The sequence below is a fragment of the Rhea americana genome, unplaced genomic scaffold, assembly GCF_003343005.1.
Source record: "Rhea americana isolate MKP2758 unplaced genomic scaffold, rheAme1 scaffold_358, whole genome shotgun sequence".
Classification (NCBI taxonomy): Eukaryota; Metazoa; Chordata; class Aves; order Rheiformes; family Rheidae; genus Rhea; species Rhea americana.
This window is the reverse complement of record NW_028186488.1, coordinates 524,117-551,133: the sequence shown is the minus strand read 5'-3', so window position 1 is coordinate 551,133 and position 27,017 is coordinate 524,117. Positions and strand designations below refer to the sequence as shown.

The window sequence follows — 27,017 nt, the reverse complement described above, 5'->3', positions numbered from 1 at the left end:
GCCCGGCGGCGGGGGGCGGGGGGGGGAGGTTTGCCCACGCGTGAGCCCTCCGCGCTCTTCTCCCCTCCCGGCACCCGCGGCGCCGCTCACCTGGTGCGTGCGGGCGCGATACCCCCCCCCCCGCGCCTCTTTCTCCCCCTCCCTTATTTTATTCAATTCCCCTCTTTTTCCCTCATTATCGTTACTCCTTGCGCGGGCCGGGGGTGGCGCGCCGGCCGGCTCGGCGGCGGCGAGCTGCTGACTCACAGCGGCGGGGCGCGCGTCTTCCGCGGGGCGCTGCGGCGCCCGGGCTGCAGCGGCGCGGCGCGGGGCTCTGCCCGCCGGAGCAGCGGTTCCCACGCAGCGGCTTTCTTCCTTTCTCTTCTCTTTAAACCCGAAGCAGGTATCTTCCTACCTCAAGGTAAATTACATCTTTATTTTATTCCCCTTCATTATTCTTGCATTTGGGCCAGCACAGAAATTCTTGCTGCATCCTCCCCCCCCTTTTTTTTTCTTTAAGGCATTCTGGAGAACAGGAGTAGATTTGGAAGTAGAATTGCCTTTAAAATATTTCTTGCTAAGGAGACCGAATGCCCTTGCAGGAGAAAGGCAGAGCCTTGCGTCTCTGGGCTGATTCGCGTTTGGAGAGGGGGCTTTTCCTCCCTCTGGGGATGGCACGGCCCGACCGCCCTATTTCGGCCCACGCTAACAGTGTTTCAAAAACGTGTCTCTAAGTATCSTATTGATTCTTGGGACCGCTGCCCTTTGTGCGAGGGAGGAAAATCCGGCTGTGGCAGGGGAGAGATGGCGCGAGAGGATGCAACCTCTCCGGCTGGGAGCCCGAGCCGGATCGGCCCTGCGGCGCGGCTCCTGCTGCCGGAGGCGCCCTGGGTTTGYCCGCTCCCTGATGCGTGGGTCTGCCTCTCCGTAGCTGTCCCAATAACATTGTGTCTGGCGTTGCCAAACTGTTATGTCTCCGAACACCGTGTTACGGGCCCGCAAGGTAAAAGCAATGATTACAGTGCAATGCGCCACRGTTGTTCTCAACTTCAAAGTGAAAATGCTTAGCAGCAGCAGGCTGCCCTGGAAAAAAAAATAGGAAAATGCCTCTTTTTAGCCTGGGAGAGGTAGTAACTGGCTTTTTCTGTCACTTGGCTTTGAGGTTTGTTTTCAGTTTTAGGTGTTCCCCCCCCCCTCCTTTTTCCCTTCACTGCAGTGATTGCTAGCAGCTAAAAAGTGCTCTGCAGTGCTGCCCACTTAAGGGAATCCRGCAGATCAGTGCAAAGTTTTTAGGAAAAGGCTGTAAGAAATATACTGGCAGGAAAAAAAAAAGAAAGAAAAGAAACTCCTTCAAAGAGAAGCGTAGTGGGGGTTGTGCGTAGTGTCCCTCAGGCTCACACGCGTCGCTGGGATGCGGGTATGAGGCAGGCCACGTTCGGCTGCAGCAGTGGGGCTCTCCCCAGGCTGGTTGCTGACAGCACCCTGTGCCGGGTGATGCTGGGTGCTACGGCATGCTCTGGGAAAACGGCCCCAGGGCTGGTCCAGTTTGCTCAGCTAAGGCCTTGCCTGAGGATCAGATTCAACCTGTTGGGGCTTTGCTGGCCCCAGCTTCACTGGGCAGAAGCAAAAAGCTCCTAGAGGGGAAAATGGGGCAGGTCCCTTTCCCGCTGGGGAAGTGCAAGTCCAGCTGACTCTCCTTCGCACCAGTTGAGGGCTGTTGTTGTAACCCTCCCTTCTGACAGCACACCAGCTCCACGATAACGGAAGGCGTTTGCCTTCCACACCCCCCCATCCACCCCTAGCTGCTCCTCCTGCTGGTTTTGTTGAGTCTGAGATGGGGAAAAATGCTCCTTGGTCCCCCCCCCCAGTCTAGGTGAGCCAGCGCAGTCAGATGACGAGAGGGAAGGGATCCGTTTTGTAGCTTGCCGCAACTTGTTGTGTCCCGTGGTGCCATGGGTGAGCTGGCATCCGAAGCTCCCAGCCTTCTCCTCGGAGGCTGGGGGAGTGTTTTGTTGGTATTTCTTAAAGGCAAATTGAGTACTCGAGTTCAGAGGCTGGCTTCTCTTCTCTAGTGAGTAGAAGATGCTTGAGCGACTTTCATTCCTAACAGGAGATAGAAACTCAAGCGCTCTCAACGTGTTCAGCCTTCAAATGAATTTTRGACTGTGGGAGCAAAAAATGGGGAGCAACAGAGGTCCTGGGCAGGCTGTTGTGCCTGGAGCCTCTGGTGGCTGTTAGTAGGAGCCTCTCCCGTTTTCCTCCTAAATCCGAGCAAGTCCTGCCCAGGCTAAGCATGCCGCTGTCCCCCGATGCGGGGGCGGTGGGGCGGCATTARGACCCCTCCTGCGCTGGCTCAGCAAAGAAGCCAAAGGCAGAAAGGACTGCAAATGCCTTGTTCCTCACAGGGATTTCCAAGGCCGGTCATAGCATTTTCGTTCACCTGTAATGCCTTCAAAGTGCTCCGCTAAATTGTGTTTCCTCCCTAAACCCGTGGTCGTGGTGCTAGCAGCTTCTCCCCTCCCTGAGCCCCACAAAAGGCTCTTGACTACCAAGGATCACGGCCCGTGAAGCAGGCAGCCAGGCTGCAGCTTGGAGGAAAGTTCGGTGAAGTGACTGCTGGGATGAGCTGTGAAGTGTTAGGATACCTCCTCAAGCTGCTCGCGTGTCGCTCCCCCCCAATTTCAGCTTGGCAGCTGGGACCCAGCAGCTCTGCAGGCATTGCTGGAATGGCTGGCTTCAAGCAACCGGGGAAGCATCTGGTGCTGSGGTGGTTGCAAGGGTGGGGAGATCTCTTAAATTTTAGGCTGAAGATTAATTGCAGGTCCCCCACGCTATACGAACTGAAGTGCTGATTAAACCTACCTCTTGGTAGGAGGTTGTAAAACCAGACAGATCTGCGAAGGGCTGAGCGTGTTCCTCGGAGGCCTTGCCCTCGAGCTAGTGAGGGCTGAATAGGGGTGTTGCTGTGGCCTGGTGGCTGCATGGTTTGGATCTTTGGTTAGTACACAAAGTTAGAAACATCTGTTTGAACATGCACACTGCAGAGCRCTAAAATTGCTGTATGAGATCAGCCAGGTTTCTTCACTGTTAACGCTTTGGGCAACTCTGCTTTAAACACCAAAAAGAGCTGTGTGAGGCTGCCCTGGCTGCCTGCGAGGATTAGCCAGCTCAGAGCCGGTCAGAAGGCTGGAGGAGGCAGCAAACTGGGATCTCCCAGCGAGGATGGGACAGCCAAGATGTTGATCCTGCGTTACAAACCTGGGTCTCCTACACTAGTGAGTTGAGGGATACCTCTCCCCTCAAATCCTCCAGCAACCTTTGGGTCGTTCTCTTGCATCTAGGTGGCAACAGAGTGGAAAAGAAACACGGAGGGAAAGCTTGGCACTTATGTGGAGCCTTTGGCTCCCCAGCGGTGCCACCAGAGAGGGACTAGCAGGAATTACAGCAATCCTGTCTCGGTTCAGCACCATTTCCTGGTGACGCTTCCTGGCTGGCAGAAGCCAGGAATCACAAGGTCTGGCTTAATAAATGCCAGTGTCAATGCATGCTAGAAACTTGTCAAACTTTCTAGTAGAATGTTGTTTTGTGCTGGCCACTGATCAGACCAATACACAGGACACTTTGGTGGGTCAGCCCTTTCCTGCACTGACTGAGTATGTGCTTGCTCATTACAGAGCCTGTTTGATTTGACCTAGTCTCATGGGCTCAGTCACCTCCAGCCTATGGCATTTGTAGCAGGGACTTTTTAAGATATCTTGCATCTAAAATAGGTAGGATTGTGTTTGGGGTTTTGTTTTCCTCCCAGTTCAAAGCCAATGTTAAAATTCTCTGTGCCTGTGTGCACCAGGGCACAGGACTGCTGATCACACATGCAACGTCCCCTAGTACCAAGCCCAGCGGTGACGAGAGAATAAATGGGGCTATCACAGTCCCGGACTGGTTGTCCTGTGGCTCACAGAGGGATGGATGGAAATGGTGAACCTGCCTGGGAAAGCTTTGGGGGAAGGCCCAGGCTTTTGGTAATAACATAGCAAGTTTCCAGTCCCGGTGCTGCTATGTGGATATGCCCCCTTGAAACTGGAAAGGACTGACTGGGTCATGAACAAGCTCCCTGCAGTCGCAGGCAGCCATTTAATAGATGTTCTGAGACCTTTACAAATCTGGTATCTGCAAAGCCATCCACAGCCCGTGCAAAGCCTGCCCTCATCCAAATGCTACAGGACAGGAATTGTGGCAGTGGTCTCTGTGCTGATGAGCTCCAGGCACCTCTCCTTGGTAGAAGGTGTGATTGCTGTCAGTCTCTCCTCTTTCCCTGCAGTAGCATTTGTAGTGGGCTAGGGGCACTGGTCTGCACAAGGGAGGACTGTCCTTATGGTGTAAAGTGTCTTAGCTTGGGGCAAGCAACCCGCAGCAGTGGCAGGAGTTAGTTCCGCTCTTCCATCCATGCTGGAGCCCAGCAGCTGCTTCCTCTTCTCTTGGTGGGTCTTGTCTCTGCTGCAGCCTTTCCCATTTTGCCTGCTCCAAAGAAGATAGCTTCAGTATTTCCTTGTGGTAGGAATTATTTTATCTGCCTTCATTCACCTYCTCTAGGTGTTTGGTCTAGAGGAAGCCTATACGCTGTGGGAGGTCTCCTCCCTGCTGGTGTGCTGGGGTGAACAGCTCAGTATAGACATCTCACCCCTTGTGTTGCCAGGCTCTGGYTGGATGGACAGATGGCTCTGGGCAGGTGGGTTTCCCGTGCCTGTACGCACAGCGTTTTGGGTGCCTCTGAGCCGAGATCAAGCCTTACAGGGCCAGAAGTACCTGTGCTGCCCTGGCTGCTGCAACCAACCCGGGACCAGCTGCCTGCGACCTCTGGACGTGGCCATGCGCTCTCTAACGCCCATCAGGCTCCATCAGGCTCTCTAACACCCATCCGCCCGGCCCCTTGGCTCTCTAACACCCATCCGAAGCGGTAATTCACTGGCTGACCAGAGCAACCAAAGAGGGACTGTGAAATACATTTACATAATAATATGAGGGGGAATTAGTCAACTCTTGAAGACTATTTGAGCAGCTGACTATAGGCCATTAGTGCAATGAATTAAATGGATAATGTAATCAGCATCTTTGAAATAAATGGCCGGAGCAGGGCTCTGAGCACGCTTCTGCTGCGTTCCTTCCCCTTCGCACTGCAAGGGCCTTCTCTCCTTTCGGGCAAATGCGTTGGGCTTCTTTGCCTGGTGCTTCCCATGTCTTCCCTCTTCCTCTCCCAGCAGAATAAAGCTGTGCTTTTTCCTTCCAAACACTAGTTATTTGTGTGCTTAGCACTGAGGAGAAAACCTGCAAGGGGAGCTGCAGCTGCTTCTCTTGAGGAAAAGTGTCTCTCTGAGCTTTCTTTTTGTGCTGTGGTGTGCAGAAACCTCCCCCTGACGCGGCCGTGTGCGTTGTTGGTTGGTTTGTACAGCTTCTCAGGGACCCGCGCTAGCCCAAAGCCTGGAGGAGCGCCGCTCGGCGGGGCGCAGCCGGCTCCCTCGGACCGGGAGCCCGGTTCTCCCCGCTGCAGCCCGTGGAAGTCGTGAGCAAGGGCGGAGGTGCCGGGGCTCTCCGTTGGCACGGTTAGAAAGGCCTGCGACAGTTTGCGGCTCGCACGGGAAGGCTTTGCTTGGCAGCCGTGAAGGCTTTGCAGGCTGGCGGGACTGGCCTACGTTCGGTTTTTAAAGCAGCCCCGGAGGAAGGGAGGACTCTCGCTTGAGAAAGCATCCTGCTCGCTGGGAGCGTGCTGAATCGCCTCCTGCGCGCACCTGGGGCCACGGCGAGCAGAGCAGCGTGCAGCTGGCGTCAGCGTGCGCAGCGTAGCTCCAGGGAAGCGCCTGAGCTGAGACAAGGAGCCTCTTTTTGCAGGGCTGCTGGCCTTCCTGCATTGGGATAGGTCACCGAAGGCAGAGCCAGAGCTAGGGGTGGGCTTTGGGCCCCAAGTTATGGAGTTCTTTGTATTGGGGTTCATTTGCAGGGTCACGTTATCTCTGTCAAGTCACTCCTGTGTTTCTCCCTATGGTCATGGGGCTCTCGGGGCAGGGAGAAAAAAATCCAGTTGTCTCTGTCCCCCTACTGGGGCTTAGGAATTGGCAAAGGAAGGGATCCAGCAGGCACCGCACTGCGGGCATCAGCACCATGCATCTCGTGCATCGTGTCCTGCCACTGCATCCAACCCAGTGAGACTCCAGCACGGTTCCTCGCAGTTGCATTTTGGGSTCGGCCAAGAGGTCTCCTTAGGCATCTGCAGGCTTCCCCAGAAGGTAACTGCTGTTGTTTCAGATTATTAGTGAGCTTTTCACATTTCTGATTAAAAKAAAGTCGTACATATATGCGCAATGCTGGTTTGCGAGGAGGGGGGTTTGAGCAGGGGACGTGCGTCACTTGTTTGTAGGGGACGCTTCCTGAGGCTAGGAGTTTCTGTTCTCACTCAGTAGGGGAATTTGCAACCTCTGCGGTTCTGGGCTTTCTTCCTCCTTTGCATATGGTGCTCATCATCAAAGGGGAAAAGCTGGTGCTCCAGCTGCAGGAGGTGTTCAGACTGGCATTGGGAATGCCCCTCAAACCATCCTGCCCTAAGTGATCATGAGAAGGGGAAAAACACCCTTCACTTAAACCTGGGATGGATGTTGGTTCTTACTAGCCCCRAACAGGGAGTTGTGAGAGTCGTCCAAGCTTTTCTGTTGCACTGGTGCAGGCTAAATGCAGCCCCTGGCTTGGGTGACAGCGCCGTGTCTCCTGCTGTCCCCGTGTCCCTCTGTGGTCACATAGGTATCCAGGTGCAAGCAGTGCCCTGGCCCACAGCAGCTCGTGTTGAGCTTGGACCGGAGCCCTCTGCTTTCTGAGGGACCAGGTGCCTCTTTCCAGAGCCCGGTGGCTAACATCCCTGCCTGCCGGGGCAACAGGGCACACTGGACCCAAGCTTGGGCCTGAGAGAGCCAGAAAGCCTTGTGAACGTCTTCCTCCGTCACTTCTGGTAGCTCTCCAAAACCCATTAGAGAAAAGGGAGTGGGGGGCTGTAGCAGGTGCCCCGAAGCTTTTGCCAGAGGCACTTGCCAGCCCAGAACGTCAGACCCTAAACACAACTGGGACACGTTCTGATCCTCATCCAGGGCCCCTCCAAGGGGATGCACGTGTGAGCCAGGCCTTGTGTTCCTGTCTCCAGCTGCTGAGAACTGCTTTCTCCATGGGTTTTCTCACCATCAGATGCCCTGAGCTGCGGGTTATGGAACATGAGGGTGGTTGAGAGAGCTACTGGGACTCTTTTCCTCGCTTTCCCAGGTCAGCAAGACAGAGGTTAGCATGCAWGAAACAGAAGAAAGGCTTGGAGGAGCAGCCTGATTCCCCCAAACGATGTCCGTTTTGCTGCCCGTGCGGCTGCTGACCTCCGCAGGGAAGGAGGGACTGTAAGAGCAACTGGTGCCTTGGTTTCAGTGATCCACAGGAAAAGCGGCCCCGTTTTCTCCCCCAGGCTGGGAAAGCAGTTTGTGGCGCAGATCGGTACGCAGCTCCGCTGATGCACCGAGGATCTGCCTCGGTCTCTGTGCTGGAAGGAGGTTCGCTCCTAGGTGCGAGGGGCCGGGGAAGTCTGTCCTCAGCAGCCGTGCCCGAGGCTGAACGCTGCTGCCGCGTCCCCTTGCTGGGTGGGCAACAAGGAAGGCAGCAGCATTTGTGGGGAGAGAGCAGGGAGGAGAAGTGGAGGAGAGGCACTGTGCAGGCCTTCTGTTTGCAAACCCCGTGGGATACGGCTGGGTAAGTGAGGGGGCCGACACAGGCGGGGGAAGGATCCGGGGAGTGGAAAACCAGAGGAAACGGAGACTGTGCTCCGGCTTTCTGTGTCGCGAACGGTCGGGACGTGCCGAAGGGTTGGCGGCTGGCACGGGGCTGCTGCAGCTCTTTGCTCCGGGTGGTAGCAGCTCGCTGCAGGGCAGGGCTGCTGCGAAGCACCGTTTGCCAGCCGGAGCAGGCAAGGAGGAGAACGTGGGATGCTCAGGGAGACCCCCATCGCTGACACGAGACCTAAACTTGCGGTCAGGACCGGCCGGGCTGGTTCGCTCCGCAGCAGTCCTGCGCTTGGAGACTCTCCAGCCGGGCTCGGGCTGACTCACGGCGCGGTGGTCACGGCCAAGTCGGGTCAGCCTGGTCTGGAGGGGAAGAGATGGTCTCTGGGGACAGGCATGCCATCAAATCTTCCAGCTTCGCAGGCAAACCGCCTTGCTTGCCTTAATTCCCTATCGCCGCCGCTTCCTCCAGAGCTTGCCGGCCAGGTAGGGAGCAGACGGCTGAGCCAGCGGGGAGACGGGAGAGGAGAGAGCTGCAGGCCGGCCGGGGGCCAGCCGGGCGGCGGGGGGACCTGCTCCTTGCRGACCACGGGGCTCAGCGGGGTGTCTGCGGCCAGGGGCAAGCGCAGGAGGTTTGCAGGAGCTGACGCGGCCCAGAGCAGTGCCAGAAACCTCCTCTGCCCCGCACAGGGGGTGCCCGGGCTGGCTCCCCCCTGGCTGCCGGTTAGGGCTGCAGCTACCGCTGCTGTATTGTGCAGCGGCCAAGGACTCCTACGACTAAGGAGAAGCTGCCCCAGGTGATGTGGGACATCTCCCCCGTGCAGCTGGGACATGACTTGCCTCTGACTTGCCTCCTTTGCTGTYCTTTCCCAGTCCTCAGTCTGCTCCAAGATTGTCCAGCTGCTGGGCCAGAACGAGGTGGACTATCGCCAGAAGCAGGTGGTGATCGTGAGCCAAGACAGCTTCTACCGGGTCCTCACCTCGGAGCAGAAATCCAAAGCACTRAAAGGCCAGTTCAACTTTGACCACCCAGGTGAGCGGAGAGCAGTGCCGGGGCTCTGCCACGCGGCAGGCAGTGAGGGCTGGAGCRGGGACCCCCGAGGCCACTCGCAAAGAGCCTTGCGCAGGCTCAGCCTCTGCACRGGGCGGGCGCGGGTGCTTGATGGAGCCCCCGTGCAGTGGGGTGCACCCCAGGAGCGTTGTGTCTCTGGAGGGCGACCAGCTGTCCCCTGCTGTACCGCCTCCCCCACTGCAGGAAGGCAACAGCCATGGGATGGAGCACGTGGGATGGGAGAGGAGAAGGTTGTGAACATCTAATACGCTCCTCTTCTCCTCCCCACAAACGTGTTCCCTGGGTTGAAAGGTGTTCTGGTGCGGCTGGGTCAGCAGCGGGGACAGCTTTGGCTCAGCACGAGCTCCTGGAGCCGGCAGCTCTGTGTCCCTCCTGCAAGGTGCAGGAAACCTGTCCGGTGCAGCCGCTGTGCAGGCTGCTCCACCGAGGGCTCTGYGGCCGGCTGCTACAACAGGGCCTCTTTGAGCCGTCTCCGGGCTCGGCGGGGAAATTCCAGAGCCGCTGTCCCCTCGTCCCCACGAGGACAATGCCGGGGGCAGCGGGCGCCCGCGAACAGAGCCCTGCCTGTGCGGCGGCTCCGGGCTGGAACACTGCTCCAGTCTCTCCGCGAGCCGGCGTCGCGCGGGACGCGTCCTCCCCAGCCTGGGCTCCCAGCGCCGCCGTACAAGGCGGGTATTGATCTCCGCCGGCCGGATCCCCGCCGGGTGCAAAGCAGGGGGAGCTGGGCCCTGCTGCACCCACGAGGGTCTGYGCGGGGCTTTCCTGCCCGGTCCGTGCGTCCGTCCGTCCCGAGCGCGGGGGTGCCAGTGGCCCTGGCTAGACTCGGCGCAGCGTCGCGTGAGGCTGCTTGGCTGCTTCGGGTGACGTTTCCTCTTTCCGCAGACGCCTTCGACAACGAGCTGATCGTCAAAACGCTCAAAGAGATCACGGAAGGGAAGACGGTCCAGATTCCCGTCTATGACTTTGTCTCCCACTCCAGGTCTAACAGCCGCTCCTGCTTTGCTGGGCCTCTGCCAACGGCCGGCACCCCCCGGCACGGCACGCAGCCCCGCGGGCCCCAGCCCGCCTCCGCCTGCTCCCGCGCGCCCCTCCGGCCCCGGAGCCGAGGGCAGCGCCTGCGGGGCAGGCACGTGGTGTGCCTGCTTCTTTGGTGTCTACCAAAAGCTTGCGTGCTAAATCCTCCAGACYGCTTGATTAGAGGATGCTTTCCGGGCCCTCAGGTGGAGCCTGATCTGTCCTGCYGCACAGCCGCGTGGTCGCAGCCTGCGGGCAGCGATGGACGAGGGCTATGGGCCCCCCTTTCCTTCCCCCATCCGCCCTCTTTTTCCTCAAAAGAAAATCTGTGTTTGCAGCTTTAACAAGTATTCTGGGCTCAAACACATCAGAACTGCCAGGAAAGGACGAGGAGGACGTTCTTGCCCCTGTAACTCTCCCCTCGCGTGCGTTCGCCTTGTTTCTGCGCGTTTGCGCTGGTTGTGGGTGGCCTGGCCCCGCTCCGTTTCCCGCGGAAGTGCTGCGGTGTCTGAGGAGCGCTGCCYGGTTCCCGGGAGGAACGGAGCTGGCCCTTGCGGGTGCCCGCGGGTGAAACCCCGTGCATGGGCTTTCCGGCTTGGCTTGTAAGACTTGCAAGCGGCAGCTGGCCARGGTGGGGGGAGAGGGGCTGGTCTGCTTCCTGCTCTGCCGTTCGTCCTCCTAGGAAGCATACGTATGCCTTGGACTCCCTTCGCTGCGGTGGGGTAGGTCTGCTCTCCCCTCGGTCRCCTCCCTGGGGCAGCAGCAATGTCCCAGGGTTGGTGCAATGCCTAGGGGCACCGCTGCTTTCCCCCCACACCCCTGGACCTGTTTTGCCTGTCAGAGTATTTTGACTCTCCTCCTCCTCCCTGCTAGGAAAGAGGAGACGGTGACYGTCTACCCTGCCGACGTGGTGCTCTTCGAAGGCATCCTGGCCTTCTACAGCCAGGAGGTGCGGGACCTCTTCCGCATGAAGCTCTTTGTGGACACGGATGCAGACACTCGGCTGTCCCGCAGAGGTGAGGCCCTCGTGTGACTGTGCCTGCTGTGACGGGGGAAGAACAAATGTCACTTAGCTATCTGGGCACCAGGTTGCTGAGGCAGGTAACAGTGACTGGAGGCCAGAGCAGAACTGGAACCGATACGAGAATTTGCTGGAGCTGGAAAAGAGCTAGGGAGATTTTCATCCCTAATTCAGCATGTTGCATTGGGCAGCTCATGGCAGTGGGGAGCACCTGGCGCCTTGCCTCTTAGGATTCAGTGGGGTTTTTGCTACCTTGTCTGGGAGTCCTCCTCTGACGCATGCAGCACTGGGCCTGCTGAATGTGCTGTGTCCTTGCACGGCGCTGTAGGTGCCTGGTGACTCCAGCTGAATGGTAGCTGCTGCCACTCAGCAGGTACCAGCAGGAAAGGGGTGCAACGGGCAAAGCAGGGTGACAGCTCGTTCAAAATGCAGTGCCTGGTGGATCTTATCCAAAAGGCGGTGCCGATGGATCTGTTCAGGACCTGGTGTACGGTTGCACTCCGAGAGTGGTGTCTGGCGATGAGGGTGTTTATCCTACACGGAGCAGATGGGGAGTTTGCTTGCACCTCTTGCTCTGTGCAAGCACAGCCAGTGCAGTGTGAAGCCTATCGTGGTACCTGGCACCAGGTGAAGGCTTTAGGAGCACAGACCTCTGGAAACCAGGACTCCCAGTGTTCAGCCAGCTTGGCTGCAGGTTGCCAACTGGAATAGGAAGGACTCCAGCTCTTTGGGGCTTGAGATTCGGTTCATTGCTAACTGCAGGATGAATGTTCAAAGCAGCCTTTGGGGCTGGGGTCACTGGTGGCCTGAGGCTGGGAAGGCAGGCATTTGAGGACTTAGGGCAGAATCAGCTGTGTCTGAACCCTTCCTCCTCTTGCCACAAGACATCTGGGTGTCAAAAGATGGCTTAGAGGAGAGGTCCCCCTCACGCCTCTGTGCTGTGACAAGAGGAGCGTGGAACTTCACCTTCAGACTGCTTCTGTGCACGGGATCATCCCACTGAGACAGAACTGGTCGTGCCTGCTAAAAGTCCTGCAGCCCTCCTGCTGTCAGAGAGGCATACAGCCTCTTCCACTGTTGGCATGTCAGCAGTGCTGATTAAAAGCTGCTTTTTACACATCCCTCTTGACCCTGCCCACTGTTCTTGCATGACTCATCCAGGGAGATGACAGCCCAGTCGTTGCGTTGCGGGGAGATGCATTAGCGGGTCACAGACATGCACTTGCAGGATCCTGCAGTGTGAGCCTCATCCTTTGAAAAACAGACGGTGCCATTCAGGAGCTCAGGCCCAGCTGGGGGTAGCCCACGTGTTTGGCAGTGGCCCACGCTGGCTGGCTGAAGGGGAGGTGTTGTCTGTGCGTTTGATTAACACCGCAGCGCTGTGTGACCGTGCACGGAGCTTGAGCACGCTCTGGGGCATGCAGTTCAGTTGTTTCGGGCTTGGTATCTAACCGTGAGCGCAGGGCTTGATAACTGGTTGAGATCCCATTGACTAAAGACTGAGATAATCCATTTGCTGACCATGATACAGAGCTAAACCCCATTGTGCTGCAGCTGTCAGACAGGATCACAAATTACCTGGGCTAAGGCCAATCTGGGGGATTTATCTCAGCTGCCACTAACTGCAAAAGCCTTGCAAAGCAGCAGTGGGTCTGCTGCCAGCTGGTTGAGGGGGTGGTGTCCTCAGGTTAGCGCAGCTCACCGTCCTCCTGATGGGGGACTGACCCTTTGGCAGTCTCCCGGCCTGCCTCCTGCGGTTGCAAGGACCACAGCAGCGGCAATAGTCTCCTTGCTCCATGTCTCCCTGGCACTTCGGGGAAAGGAGACCTTGTGTGTGAGGTACCGAAAGTATAGTCAYGTCCCTGGAACGTAGCCGGAGGCTGTTTGTAGCAAGTGCAAGTCGGGATCTTGCATTGCGACACGGCCTTGAGTCATTCTGCTCTCCCGGAAGTCCTGGAGAATTGCAGCAACGGGCTTTCGAGCCGGCTGGCAGCAGGAGATGAAGTTCCTGGAAACGCAGCTGACAGCTCTATTAATCAGTAGCGCTGGGATTCAGTGCAGGTAGCTCAGATCACCCCCTTCTCAGCACCTCTCCCAAGGAAGACGTTGCTGCCAGAGTGCAAGGGGCAAAATCCACRTTTAGCAGGTGCCTCGAACAGCCTGACCGGTGCGGAGCAGGTTCTGGCTAGGGCCCTTCGCTGCCCCGTGCTCAGCCAGCTTTAGGTGCACGCCGGACAGACGCCAGCCTGTCCTTGGAGCACCGGCCGGCCCTGCGAACAGAGGGTGGACCTCCGGAGAGGCTACGTGGTCTGAGCGCGGGCTGCTGTCCCTGCCCGTGCTGGGACCCCTTGCCTTGGGGCCATCGACGCGCGTTCGCGGGGCAGCAGAGCTTTGCCCTCTCCGCTGCCGCCCGGGGGTTCGGGCGGCGCAGCCCGCGGCCGTCCCGCGCGGCGTCCGCGGCCGGCTGTGCTGCGAGTGCGGGACCTGGGAACCGACGTCTCTCCGCCTCGCCTGTTTTCTGCTTTCCCGGCTTGTTTCTCCGTGCTGTTGGTGCTGGGGATTGCTCCCGATTTCTGGAGAAGTCGCGAAGCCGGCTGCAGCAGCCGGGCAGAGCCGTTCCCGGGGCGGGCAGGGAGCTGGCCCGCGTCCTGCGCCACCAGCCCTCCCTCCTCCTCCTCCTCCTCCTCCTCCCGCGAGCAGAGCCGCCCGGCGGGTCGCGCAGGCTGGCCGCGCCATGGCTCGGCTCGGCCGCGCTCGGCGCGTGGAGGAGGCTCGCTCCGGGGCCGGCGCCTAAGCCCGGGGCAGAGCGGAGAGCCTCGGCTTGGGTAGCCGGGGCGGAGGGACGAGAGGCATGCGAGGGCTGGGTCTGGGCCGCCTGCGGTGGCACTGGTTAAGCCGGAGTGTGCGTGCAGAGCTTAGGCAAGGGAGGGCGGCCAAAGAAAGCCCTTGGCCACTCCATGAGCCCTTGGTGCTCAGGAATGCTTGGAGCGCAGCGCTGGGCTGGGCTCGGACGGGTGGGCAGCAGCTCCCAGGAACAGGGACCTCGGGGCACACGGCCAGGTGGTTGGCCAAGCCTGGCAGGGGGACCAGAGCGGTTCACATCCTGGCTTCTGACCATGCCTCATCTCTTCTCCTCAGTGCTACGAGACATCAGCGAGCGAGGCAGGGACCTCGAGCAGATCTTGTCTCAGTACATCACCTTCGTCAAGCCTGCCTTCGAGGAGTTCTGCTTGCCAGTAAGTGTAAAGGGAGGGACACGCGTTAGAGCCTGCCAAAAACGCCTGATTGCCCACCCGCCCCCTCCGCCAGGAGCTGTGTGTGCCCTGGAGCTCAGGTCACCCTGCCTTGGCCTTGCCTTCTCCTCCTGGGTGCCGGCAGAGCAGCTAGGTGGGGGTGTCGGTGCTGGCCGGCGCAGGGCGATGTTTATACGGCCGCTGCCTTCCTGGTGAGATCACCGCTCCCCGCGGGGAGGCAGCCACGGCGAGAGAGACCCTCCCTGCACGGGCTCTGCCAAACCGGCACCAGGCAGCTCAGCACRCGCCAGACCGGCAGGGACGATCTTCGGCTGCATCCAGCTGGGGAGGGGAGATCCCTGCCYGGCAGCGGTGACCACTGTGCCTGCCTCGTGTATTGGACCGTGCTGCCTGCCCTTTTTGCCCTATGGTGGTGCTGGCTGCAYGCTTGGAAGAGCAGAGGGGCTTTTTCCACTGCTCTGTGCTGCAGGATATGGCCTTGCAGGTCCCATTTCCCAGCTGGCGGAAGGCCAAGGTGAAGAGCAGACAGAGCCCTTGCTAGGGGCCAGGGTCACGAGGTCTTCCTGGAGAAAGGAAGCAACTTTGAGAGCTGCTAGCTGAGGCAAGGGTGGGAGGCAAGGACCCCTAGCAGACAGAGACTTTGCACGTAGGAGACCACTGCAGCCCTGGAGAACCTGCAGGTGTAACAGCAAGTTTGCATTACTGGCTGCTGCACACCTCTCCTGGCTGCTGCTCTCATGGAGTGGAGGCTGCACCTTGGCTTCTGAGGCTTTTCAAGCGGGTGTGGTAGTTACCCAGGGAATTTCACAGAATCACAGAATGGTTGACTTTGGAAGGAAACTCTGGAGATCATCTAGTCCACCCCACCCTGCTCAGCAGAGTCACCTAGAGTGTGTTAGACAGAGTTGCATCCAGGCAGGCCTTGAATGTCTCCAGAGAAGGAGACTCCACAACCTCTCTGGGCAACCTGGTCCAGTGCTCCGTCACTCTCTCAGTGACATTTCTTCTCATCCTGAAAAGGCTGAGCCAGCAGAGTCCTGCAACCAGGGGAGTGCTAGCCAGCAGCACAGGCAGGAATTGAACCTGCACCTCCAGCCTCAGGGCTTGCCCATGAAAGCATCACTGCCTGTCTCTGTTCTTACCCGAAAAAGAGGTTCATCCTTTCTCTGCTAAGAGAACTGTTTCTGGTATACCTCAGAAGGGGCGCAGACTCCTGGACAGTGCTCTCTTCCCTGTCTTATGCAGATGTGGCTCGGGGAAATGAGGTCCAATTTTGGTGCCAGGCCTAGTAAGCCTCCTTCTTGAGTCCCCAGCAAGGTAAATCTGCAGCTTTGCAAAGCAGTGGATGCAGTATCGGTCTCTCCTGCTGAAGAGTCTGTACGAGGACGAAATGTGAAACAAGGAGGGTAGAAAACAACTGCTTCATCCCCATCAACTAGCTCTGCAGTAGTCTGCTCCCACCTCCAAGCTGGTGGTGGGCCACGCCACACAGCAATTGCACATGGGTGCAGAGCAGGCTTGGTGTCCACYGTTCCTGTTATCCTGCTCCTAACCAACTCTGGAGCAGGCAACTCAGCACTGAAATAGTCCACAATGTCCTGGGGATTTTGACGTGGCTGGAAGCGCCTGGAAGTGTCAGATAACAGCCTTGGCCCAGCACACTGGCTCTCTTGCTTATGCTGCAGCGCAGCTGTCAGGAAGCTGATCAGCTGTAAAAGCAACTGTAAATAGGGGAAGAAACTGCAACTGGCATCTTCAGGTGAAAATAGGCCAGGACTGGCATCCTGAAGTGGATCTTTTTTGCCAGTGTTGCTGGCAGAAATCCCCCCCTATCCCATGCAGATCACATGTCCACCCAGGCATGCTAGGTCTTGTTTGTGCACCAGGTCATGCTGGATTCAGAGAGGAGGCTGTTCCTGAAAGCATCTATTCCTGGAATCTTGTGATCATGAAGCTTTTGAATTTCAGGTTTTATTAGGGTGATCTGTCCCTTACTGGAATTTGTTTGAGCTCATGGAGGTGTCAAGGCACAAAGCACAGCCCTCAAAACTCAGAGCAGAAGGCAAATAAGAGCATCCAAAATGTAGTCTTCCCAGTAACATACATCTTGGTGGGTTTGGGCTTGACAAGGGGAGGAGAAGGACTGCCCCGCGAAGCAGGGGTGATGCCCCCCAGCAYGGCAGCTCTCCGCTTTCCCTCTAACACCGTGCACTCTTTCCTTGCAGACCAAGAAGTATGCTGATGTGATCATTCCCAGAGGAGCAGATAATGAAGGTGAGCAGACCCAGACCCTGCCACTACATCCTGGCAGCTGGCTCTGGGCTGRTGCCGTTGTGACGAGGTTAGCCAGGAGGTAGCAGGGCCTGCCACGGAGGTGACTCAGCCCGCTGCCACCCGGGAGAGCACGTGTGCTGAGGTGACACCGATACCACTCGTGCTCCTGGCTGAGACCTTGTGCTCCTCTGAGCAAGCCTGGGAGCCTGTCTGTGCGCAGCACCTCAAGGCAGACTCCTCCCGGCTCATCCCACGTGCAGGGAAAGGTGCTTCTCCAGGGTCAGACGTGTGTCTGGGATGGTCACATCTCCACCTGGCCGGAATCAGGTGTCTGGCTCGGCCAGGGCAGAGGGATCGCAGTGCCCTGGTGGGGATGGTTCTCCCCACAGGGTTGCAGCCCCCCAACATGCGATAGGAGGGGACAGGCACCCTGCGAGGAGGCGAGAGGGGTCACAGCRGGCTTGCTTTCTCTGACTCGGCTCCGATTTATTCAAGGCGATCCTAATGCAATCCTTCCCCTGTATCTTTTCCATCCCTTTGCTCGCAGTGGCCATAAACCTGATAGTGCAGCACATCCAGGACATTCTTAACGGAGGACTCAGCAAACGCCAGAGCAACGGCTACCTGAACGGCTACACTCCTCCCCGCCAGCGGCAGCCCTCAGAGTCCAGCAGCCGGCCTCACTGACCCCGGGCGGCCGGCGCGAGGCTGGGGGCGGAGGGCGCTCGGGCCCTGCCGCTGCCCCTCTGTACATACTGTCCGTTCATTCCCCCTTATCTATTTAAGAAACCAGACGGAGACGAATGCCTTTAATTTTGTATGTTGGAAATGCCGAATGAGAAGCAGCTGACCGCTTGGGAGCCCGGACCGCCCGCAGCTCCCGGCCTTGCTCAGTAACTCCTCCAGCACGGAACCAGCTATAAATCTCTATAAATATAGAATTGCTCTATTTTTGTGTAAACGCAGAATAACGTAAAATTACTTGCCACAAGGTATTTGCCAGGCTCAGTGTTGCCAGGAGGGGGCCGGAAGAGGGTCCGGGGAGATTTTGGGCTCGGGATCCTCACCTTGTAGGCAGGAGGAAGAACATCTGGCAGCTGCTTTAGCAGCAGAGCGGTCCCCATCCTGGGGAGGCATGGGCAGTGGTGGAGGTGGCAGGTTGAGAGTGGCAGGGACTTTGGGACTGGGCTGGGGTTGCTTCCTCCTGCTGTTGCTGTTCAGGTCCGAGCAGCGTGGTTTTGCCAGGCGGGCACTGATGCCACTGGGATTTTGGAAAATGATGTGCAATGCCTCCCCTGACTGTCTCTGCGTCCCAGGTGTCAGTCCCTCCCAAGCGCCTCTGTGCCGTGGCTGACACCCCTTCCCACCATGAGGAAGGGGGCATCTGGTGTGGCGCCCTCCAGCAAGGACCTGGTGGGTGTTGCTGGGGTTGTGGTCACCTAAGCATGGTAGCTTGCAGCCRCAGCAGTCTTAATGCCTGGCTTGGATGGAGATGGTGCCTGGAGTCCCTTAAGCTGCTCTGGAGCTCTGTGGCCATGTGTGTGGTGGGACTCCTGGCCAAGCCCCAGGCTCAATCCCAAGCCCGAAGGTTGAGCTGCAGGAGGCCGGTGGTAACTCTKCCATTTCCCACCTGAAATGGTTTTTTCTCAGATAGGCAAAGTTGAGTCTGTAGGATGTTGCTGAGGGAGAACCAGCCTCTTCGCAAGGACAGGGGCAGCAGGTGGTGTCAGGCAGCTCCTGAGCAAGCTGTCTGGGGCAGGCTGGTGGTGTGCAATGGTCCCTGAGCTRCTGAATACTTGTCCTGACATGACATGTCTGCAGCTTGCCCAGCGCACAGGTCCCAGCTGAGTATCATGRGACCGGATGCCCAGGAGACCCCGCTGCACCTTTCTGGAGTGGGTCCTTGCCTGGGCTGTGTCTATCCCACCGTGTGCAGGTGGAGGACACGGCATCCCTATGGTGTCCTGTRGCTGTGGGGCTGGCTGGGGAGGGTACTTTCCTGCTCAGGGTGAGAAAGTGCCCTGAGCAAGTGCTGCAAGAGCGGCAGGCTAGGAGGGCCTGGTGGGGCTGTGCCACCAGGCTGTGGCACCAGGAATGGCACATGCCGGCACAGAAACAAGGAAAGCTCCTCCAGCCCCCGCTGCTGGGTCTGGCTTGCCCACCAAAGCCAGYTTCCCAGAGTCAACCTTGCATCGCGCCAGGCCTGGAGCAGGTACCCTTAACCTTGTGCCTGTTGGAGCTTTTCTCCTTTCAGAGCATCACTCTTGCTGTGCAGGGTTAAAAGCTTAAATCCTCAGAAATCCAATGCCCCATCGTGCTCCGGCCCCAAGGTGATCAGAGACAGGCTTTGATTTTAGCCAAGAGGACAAGAAGGGTAGCGGCTGGCCCAGGCAGCGCCGCTGGGGCGGACGCGTTGCCYCGTGCCCTGCGGCGGGGGCGCGTGGCTGCCGGCCACCCCGCTCCCTGTCTGCAGACGCTTCCTGACGCGTGCCAGCTCTGCTGCAGCCGGGAGCTGGCGCTGGCAGGATTATTGCAGCGACAGCGCGTTGCCCTGGGTAAGGGGCTGGAGCCGCGCGGGTCTGGCAAGGCTTTCTCAGGGCTTTGCCAGCTCTCAAGGGGAAATGCAGGTCTCGCCTCCCCTGTAAATAAAGCTGGAACAAACGGATTGCAGCGTTCCTCGTCTCCTCCGTCCAGCGCTGCGGGCTGGCTGCCYGCAGCCCCGGCGCGGGAGCGGGCTCGGGCAGCGGCGGCTCAGCAACGCAACGCGGAGCCCAGCTGGGGACGAACTCCTGGTGTAGCCGGCTGCTTTGGCCGAGGAGCTGGTGCTGGAACCGGTGGCTCTGGTTTCAGCTACCCGCTGAGCCCTGGCATCCATGTGAAACCCYTCGGTGCTCCCTGGCAGCAGAGAGGGACAAGTTCAGCCCTTCCCAGCGAGTCTCATGGGCGGATGACCGTCGAGCGAGTTTCCTCAAGGGACCTGGCAGGCAGCGTGGCGTTAGCGTTAGGGAGCAGGCAGGGGTGAAACATTTTTTTGCAAAGGGATAAGCCCCTTTATGTCATGGCCCACAAAGTCCTCTCAAGCAGAGGCAGGTTTAAATCTGAAATCAAGAGCTAGACTTGGCCAGAACTGCTGCAAAACCCGCCCAAAGGGCCCTTAGCTGCCCTAGATGGATGACAGCGGTGCAATTTTTTTTTTCTTTTAGCATTTAAAAATACAAAAGCTTTGCTCCCTAGTGGCAAGCACATGCCTTCTGCTACATCATTTATAATTCCCTTAAAATTTTGCACGGGCCGCAGGCCTGTGCTACGCTCCCTCGCGCAGGTCCCTCTGGCTGTCAGCGCGGGCGGACGGCGCGCGGGTCACCCCGCTCTGCCGGCTGCGCCGGGCCCAGGTGCAGCGGGGACTCGAGGGACTCGGGAGGCGCAGGCAGCGCCTCTGGAGATGCTKCCTGCTCAGCCCGGGTGCACAGGGGCTGCCATCACAGCCGGTCCCAGCAACGTGGGCACGGAGGTGGCAGAACGGCTCCCAGCACATTCTCTAGGGATTTTCTGCTTTTCCAGCTGCTCTGTTTTGCCRGGGGTTTTGGCCCTCAGCGGCAGGCCAGCAAAGTGCCACCACAGCCCTCACTGGGCTTCTGGAAGGCCKTGGTAGACAGCTCTGGGGGATCTTTGTGGTCCAGGTTCAGACGGGATGAGATGAGTTGATGCCAGATTTATCCCTTCTCCAGGCTAACGCGTGTTTCTGCGCTCCCTGCCGCGGCCGTGGGGATTTCCCGCGGCTGCCGCTGAGCTTTCGTTTTCTTCAAGGCTTGACCTTTTCAATATTGCAGCAAAAGAGCAGGCCCAGCAGCGAGCAGCTCGTTGGAGCTCGGCAGGGCTGGGAGGATGAGTCACGCTGGGTAATCGCGGCGTAAATGACGGCAGTGGCCGTGCAGCGGCTGGCTCACGACCCGGGCTGGAGGCAGCTCCGCGCTGCGCTGTGGGCGCGGGGAAACCTTGCAGCCACCCCTTGCGCTGTGTGCAGGGAGGCACCGGTGCTGGCACCCAGCTCCTGCGCTGCAGACACAGGCACCTCGTCGCTGTCTGAGGGGAYTGACAGGTTTGCGGTGGCCTGCTCCTGGCTAGGGACACACTAGCACCCCTGCCAGTCCCACTGCTCGTAGCCCGGAGCCGGGGCTGACTCCTCAGAGCATCACATCCCCCCTCGGCCTGTAGGTGCTAATAACGAGATGAGACTCAGCTGCCTCTTGCCAGGGTTTGTCCATTCCTCCCACACCCCTGACCCGTTAGACTAATGACTCATTAAGTTCTGCCATTCCAGGAAAGGGCACACCTGGGTCCTCTCTCTGAGGACCGAGCAGGGAACTGATATAAGGTTGTGGAGCAAAGAGGAGGAGACACTTAACAGCAATGGTGTAGATCTGGGTGGTGGTGGTGGGAGTAGTAGGAGGGCTCTGAGCATAGCTGTGCTGGGGCAGTGGCAGGTCCTGTGGCTTCTGCCCTTCAGTTGGGTGGAAGGATACCACTGTTTCCTCAGGCCAGCTCTTGCTGGGGGTGCAGAGATGGTACAACTGTTTTCTGAGGGTCCTGAAGATCTCAGTGGTGGAAAAAGTCATGCAGCTGCTCACAGAAAAGGACTGAGTACTGTTCTGAACTGCAATCTTTCTTCACCCTTTCCCCATTCTCCTTGGACTGGCTTTTCCCTTCTTAGTCCCTCACCCTATTTTGGTGCCTGCTCTCCTCTCTTTCCCTTCTTTGCTCCTGTTCRTATTTGCTTTTCCAACTCTGTAACTGCTGATATATCATCTTTCTCATTCATCTTAAGCCTTCTACAGTCCAGATTCTCCTTCTGTCTTCAGATCTWGCTGCAAAGTACCTTTTCCCTCTCCTCCCTCCCTTTCCTACTGCCCCTGGACTGCACTCACCTTTTGCACTTTGACAGAGCTGCAGACTGCCCTGGCTCTGTAGCAGGCTGCTGGACACTGCCTGGTGGTGTGGTCCCTCCCCTAATGGGCTGAGTTTCAGGGGGGCTGTGTGTGTATGTTGACTCTCTGGGAGAAGGGTCTCCAGAAGTGGAAAGCTCTAGTAAGAGGCACTTCATGCCACGACAGCCCGAGTCAGCCGGGCTGCCCGCTCAGTGGAGCTTCTGGCCTCCTGTCCGCTCCCTAGCAGAAACCAGCAGCAGGTGCTCGGGGGAACTGTGCACGTGTGCCTTAACAGGGGCAAGCCCGGAGCCTGGACGTAACCCGAAGGCATATTTCTGCCTCGCCCCAGTATTGCCTGCTGCTAAGCTGGCAGCAGAAGGACTTCCTGAGCCAGAGACAGGTTTTCAGTGTTTAATGGCCTCTTGGATTTTCCTTCCGTTACTTTGCCTGAAAGCTTTTAAGCGCAGGGATACCTCCAGCCCCACCGCGCTGTCCTGTGCCAATAGCTTTGGTAGACTACTGACACAGTCAATTTACTCATTTAGTTCAGATCCTTTCCTCCTTTTCCTCTCTCAGGTTAYGTGCTCCTGCACCCTGCTGTGGCTTAGGGAAGTTGGAGATGTTGAAACTCTGGTACACCTGGAAGCTGATCTCCTTTCTGCAAACCTTGAAGGTGAAAAGGCCTGGGACATTGCCTGCTGCCATGGACAGATGGACTGTGAGGTACTCCACGGCTGGGCAGGTAAGCCTCGAGCCCGAAGGCATAAGAGGTCTCAGGGAAGAAGGGATACCAACATTGGAGGCTACCTATGTTTCAAATGCTTTTAGGAGCTGACAATTGATTCAGCTGCTGAGATCAGGGTCACCTGTGACCATAGGCAGACCCTTTGTCACCCCTTCAGACCTAGAGGGGAAGGCACAGGCCCAAAGGTTCTTCTGCTGAGCCATGCACAGGGGACCATGTTCACTGCCAGAGCCTGGGGAGCAGCTTGACACCACAGCTTCACCCCACAGCTACCCCAGCTGGTTCAGCCTCATTCCTGTGCTTCTGCGACCAGGTTCTACACGGCCAGGCAGTGCCTGTGCAGTGAGGTGCAAAGCTGTTTCCTCACCAGCTGAACTCCAACCAGCATCCCCTAGGACTCCCTGAGTTTCGTTACGAGGTCAGTTGTCTCCTGGCTCCCCAAGCCAGGATGGCCATCTGCTCAGGGAGTCATGTCTACAGCTGCCAGTGCCTCGTCCGCTCCCCGTCTCCCCAGCAGCACCTTCCCAAAGCACGTGGACAGCAGCTTGCTTTCAATATTGCCTTTAATTGCCCTGCACCTCCAGGTCTGCACTGGAGCTGGACTTATGGAGGCAGTCAGAAAGGATCTTCTCCTTGTCGCCCGCATTTTCCGCCTTCTTTTTTGGCAGCTGACGCTTGGCATCCTCCAGGCAGAGGTGGCGCAGGCGCCGCAAGTACTTGCTCATGAGGATGGCGTTTGCTTCCACACGACAGAGTACCTCATAGCTATTGCAGCTGCACTTGCCCTGATGGCCTGTCTCCAGGGGCACTGCAGCTGCTCGGAGCATCTTCTGAAAGGGAGAGCGGGACGGAATGGGCCTGGGGAGTTTCTGGAGAAACACTGGCTTGCTGGCCTGCTCCAGGTCGCAAGCAGGGATAAGGAAACCTCGGAGTAAGAAAGCCCCCGGTGCGCTCCGCTGAGGCTTTCTTGCCTGTGTTGCTTTTGAGTTCTCCATTAAAGGGCTCTTGGCTCCTGCTCCCCTYGGCCCAACCATCCCTCACGGCTCACCTTTCTCTGGGGCCGTCGCACTAAGCTGCTGAGATAAAGCAAGAGCAGAGCCCCACTGAGCAGGCACGCGGCTTGCCAACCCACAGAAAACACCCACACGGTGTCCAGCCAGGCCGAGCCATCCCAAAGCTGCGGCAGCGGGAAGGGTAGGAGCTGGGCCGGTGGCTCRGTACTGGTTTCCAGCTTAGGAGCTGGAAACAGCCCCAGAGACAGGGACGGAGCCAGAGCACTGCTCCTGAACCTGACCCAGGTGCCGCAGGCRCTGAGACCCAGCCCGCTGGGGAGCAGCGCCAGCGTGCAGAGCGCCACGGCCAGGGAGCCGAGGCTGAGCATCGGCGCCTTCTCCAGAGCCCGAATCCCAAGGGACGAGTGGAGGAGAGTCGAATCAGGACCACCACCGTGCAGCCTCGGTCTCCAGCGCCTGCACTGGGGCAGGCTTCTGATGTCATCGGCCTACGACGGATGTCACACAAATCCCCGTGACGTCRTGGGGCGCCAGCAAGCGGCGAAGGCTGGGCAGAGCCGGGGTTTATCGTCAGCTTGGGCGAAACCTTCACGGTCCAGGCTGCTGTTAGTCCAGGTTTAATTATTACAGCAGAAGACAGCAGAGAGTAAAACGACTGAATACACAAGAACGCGACACAAGTCTCAACAGCAATAATACGCTTGAAATTGTTGTAYGTCGTCGYCCCCCCRGTTCCTGGCGTCCGTCCCCCCGGTTCCTGGYGTCYGCCCCTTTCCCGGGTGCGCTGCTCAGCCTCGTGCTGCCCTGCGGCCAAAGGCTCCAGCCTGGCGGAGAGGTCAACGGCTGTGCGTGCTCAGCATCCCCACCTCTGCCCCGGGGGGAACACGTGATGCCGGTGGTTTCTCCTTTTGCCTAAGATCTGCTTGGGGTCATTCTTATCTGCTAATCTTCCCTTACACCTTGCTCTCTCTGTACCACTCTGCGAGTTCAGGTTGCATCTGATTTTACCTTATATGTGCGTTTTATGTTGGTTAGGTGYTATCTCTTTGGTCTCTTTGTTAACCCTAAAACCAACGTTATCAGCTCCAGTTCTCCACGTCTTTAACTGCTCTTCGCAAGTGCTTTGTGGCTGTGGGGGCACAGCGCTAGCCTGTGCCCCAGCTCTTACTCCCCTGCCTGGGATGCTCTACGCCGCATCCGCGTCTCCGCTTCCYGAGGTGCCTGCTGCTGTGCCAGGCACCACGTCGTTGTGGCGGGGTCCTAAGTATCTCCTCCTACTCRGAATAACTACTTGTTGTGGCTGCGTATGTCTGAATTACAGTCGTACSTTACAAGCATAAGCAAAAGTATGAAAAAATGAAGCTGCCCGACCTAACCAGACGAACTGCAGTTCTTGCGAGCAGCGGCACTCCTGGGAGCCGGGTAGGAAGCTGAGAGTAGCTCTCTCCTAGCTCCTCCTAGTGGCTTTTCTAGAGCATAGTTGTCATTTTTGTACTTGGTTTCTTCAAAAATTAGGATTCTCTGATCGTGCTCTGCGTGTGAGTGCATCTATTTCCCCTTCGCCCTGTGGGTTTTTAATCTATTGGAGAGTTTAAATTAAATTTGTAGCAGGGCTAGGGGACATAAAGGCAGCACATTACGATGAGTTTCCTGAGGATGAGCAGCCAGGTTGAGGCAGGACATCCAGTACCTGCCCCCAGCGAAGGACAGGCTGTGGGGATCTGCTCCGCYTGCAGATATAAGGAAATTCTCGTGGCAGGCAATTCTGTGCACGTCCCAGCTTGGGGAATTATCTGGTGGTGCCTGTGCTGCAGCCATCAGTTGCATAACTATTTAAATCATGAGGGAAAGGAACACAATAAAAAGGTCTCGCAGGTCYGTACAGACACACACAGATATACGTGTTCAGATACACTCATTGCCATTATTTCTTTGCTTTGGTTTCCTAACATCCGTGTGAAATATGCAGTGTAATTGCTATACAAACACACTAAGAGATGAGGGATCTAATCAAAATCCGAGTTCCCTTATGCATCTGCTAAAGCGCAAGCTCTGGTTTTCAGGGGGGAGTTGGCATCTGCCTGCCAGGGCTTCCCCAGGTGCAGGGGGGTCAGTCTGGAGGAGCAGGACCGGCAGCCCTGGCAGCGGCAGGGMTCCATTTCCTTCCAGCTTTTTCATGACCAGCAGAAAGTAATTCTCACCTCTTCCTCTCTCATTTCAGCGGGGGCAACAGGTCCTGCTTTTTCAAGGGAGCGGGTGGCAAAGGCAGAAAACACCATGTGATTATCTAGTGGGGCAGAATCCCCCCRCTCTTTCTGCTCCATGGCTTTAGCYTGGCTTCTTGCTGCACTTAGATTGCAGTGGGGCAGGRYGCCCTCTCCCTCAACCAAAAGGCAAGGCCCGCAGCCCCCTTCCCTGCCCTCCCCCGGACAACCCCAAGGAAGGAGACCCTGGAGCCAGAGCCGTGCGGCAGAGGGAGCGTTGGGCAGAACAGAAGGGAGGCAGACTTGCATGATTTACTTTGGAAATGAAGGAGTCGCAGATGCGCCAACTAACCGTGACGAGAGAACTCTTTAAAGCTGCATCATCAGGGGAGCGATGCAAAAATACTGATTCTGCCATAAGACCACCCTGACTGTGAGATAAAGTTACCAGAGCGGGGTGCGCCCACTGCGCAACTACCTTGGTGCTTCAGCTGCAAAGCAGCGATGTTCAGGAATCCTCCGACGGGGGGTTTCACACCACGAACCTCGTGACTGCCGCAGTCAAAAAGACGGATCGTTCTGAAAAGAGCCGTGGCAGGCCCCTAYCAGCGCCGCTGTCTCACAGGGTGGGGAAAGCGAGGCACGGAGCTGCTCAAGGATTCATGCACGGCTGCACAGCAAGCTGGCGCTGGCAGCAGGAGACGTSTGCTTCAGCCGGTGCGTGCAGAGCGGGGGGAGCCGGAGAGCCYAATGAGGAATCGCTCGTTAGGATGGCCAGGACTGATGTGACCTACCCTAAAGTGCTCTGGAGATAGTTTGTTATTCCAGAAATCTCTGCCTCTGCTAAAAACAGGGATTCGCGTAGTCACAAATCTTTGCAAAGACCAAGCTGCCACTCTTTGAGATGAGGCCTTTAATAGTTTTTCTTTCGTGCTTGATCCAAATTTACTGTCATCCTGTGCAAGCCTGCTGTTCTCTCCCTTGTATTATTGATGGGTGCGGAATTACAAATGGCCGTGGGTCCTATTGGCAAGGAATATTAAAAAAAATAAATTAATTGCAGAGGTAAGTGCAATATTTGAATTGGTAGGAAAATTGCTCTCTTTTATATGAGACATGATATRGGAACAATACATTTTACTCATTTAGAGCGTGCTAGAAAATCGAGAGGCAGGTGGCTCCACAGCCGGGGCTCCCAGCGCCGAGTTTCTCAGCCAGCTCTGCTGCGCCCTGCCCGGTCTGTGTCGCTTCGTGCGTCCCGCTCSCCTCTTACCGCCTGCAGAGCCCCCGAGCAAGCGGGAGGAGACGCCGGGCACCCGACGGTCTCCTCCGGGCGCCCGGCGCCGAGCCCCGGCCTGCGGGAGGCCGGCAGGCCCCGGCCAGGCCGCCGGGAGGGTGSAAACGGCAGCTCTCCGCCGAGCCACCGCTCCGCGGGAGGCCGAGTCCCCTCGGCAGCCGTGCCGCGTGGGAACGGTCACCCAGCCCCACGGGCACGCGCCGGGCTCCTCGCCCTGACACGGGCACCCACGGGCGCCCCCGGGCACCCACCGAGGACATCACGGGGACGCGGGTGCCGTGGTGGGGCGCCCCACGGGGACGCGGGTGCCGTGGTGGGGCGCCCCACGGGGACGCGGGCGCCCACCAGGATCCCACCCGCACGTGGGCGCTCACCCTGCCGCGGCACCCAGCCACCCGCGGCAGCCACGGCCGCCCCACCGGG

General features: G+C 58.1%; 1 protein-coding gene and 1 long non-coding RNA gene across 2 annotated transcripts in view; one reads left to right on the top strand and one right to left on the bottom strand.

The window, feature by feature from the left end:
- UCK2 (uridine-cytidine kinase 2) overlaps positions 1 to 17,401 on the top strand; it is a 17,648-nt gene extending 247 nt beyond the window's left edge. The window contains exons 2-7 of the mRNA XM_085312132.1: positions 8,649 to 8,808; positions 9,730 to 9,826; positions 10,735 to 10,877; positions 14,021 to 14,118; positions 16,362 to 16,410; positions 16,958 to 17,401. Of these exons, the coding sequence (XP_085168258.1) occupies positions 8,649 to 8,808; positions 9,730 to 9,826; positions 10,735 to 10,877; positions 14,021 to 14,118; positions 16,362 to 16,410; positions 16,958 to 17,097 (687 nt within the window). The 3' untranslated portion in view covers positions 17,098 to 17,401. The remainder of the gene's footprint in view (positions 1 to 8,648; positions 8,809 to 9,729; positions 9,827 to 10,734; positions 10,878 to 14,020; positions 14,119 to 16,361; positions 16,411 to 16,957) is intronic.
- Positions 17,402 to 26,193: 8,792 nt separating this feature from the next.
- On the bottom strand, positions 26,194 to 26,788 carry LOC146591838 (uncharacterized). Its single transcript, XR_014896723.1, has 2 exons — positions 26,432 to 26,788; positions 26,194 to 26,320 (listed from the first exon to the last, which is right to left on the bottom strand). It is a non-coding gene; the product is annotated as an uncharacterized LOC146591838 (long non-coding RNA).
- Between the last annotated feature and the right edge of the window lie 229 nt (positions 26,789 to 27,017).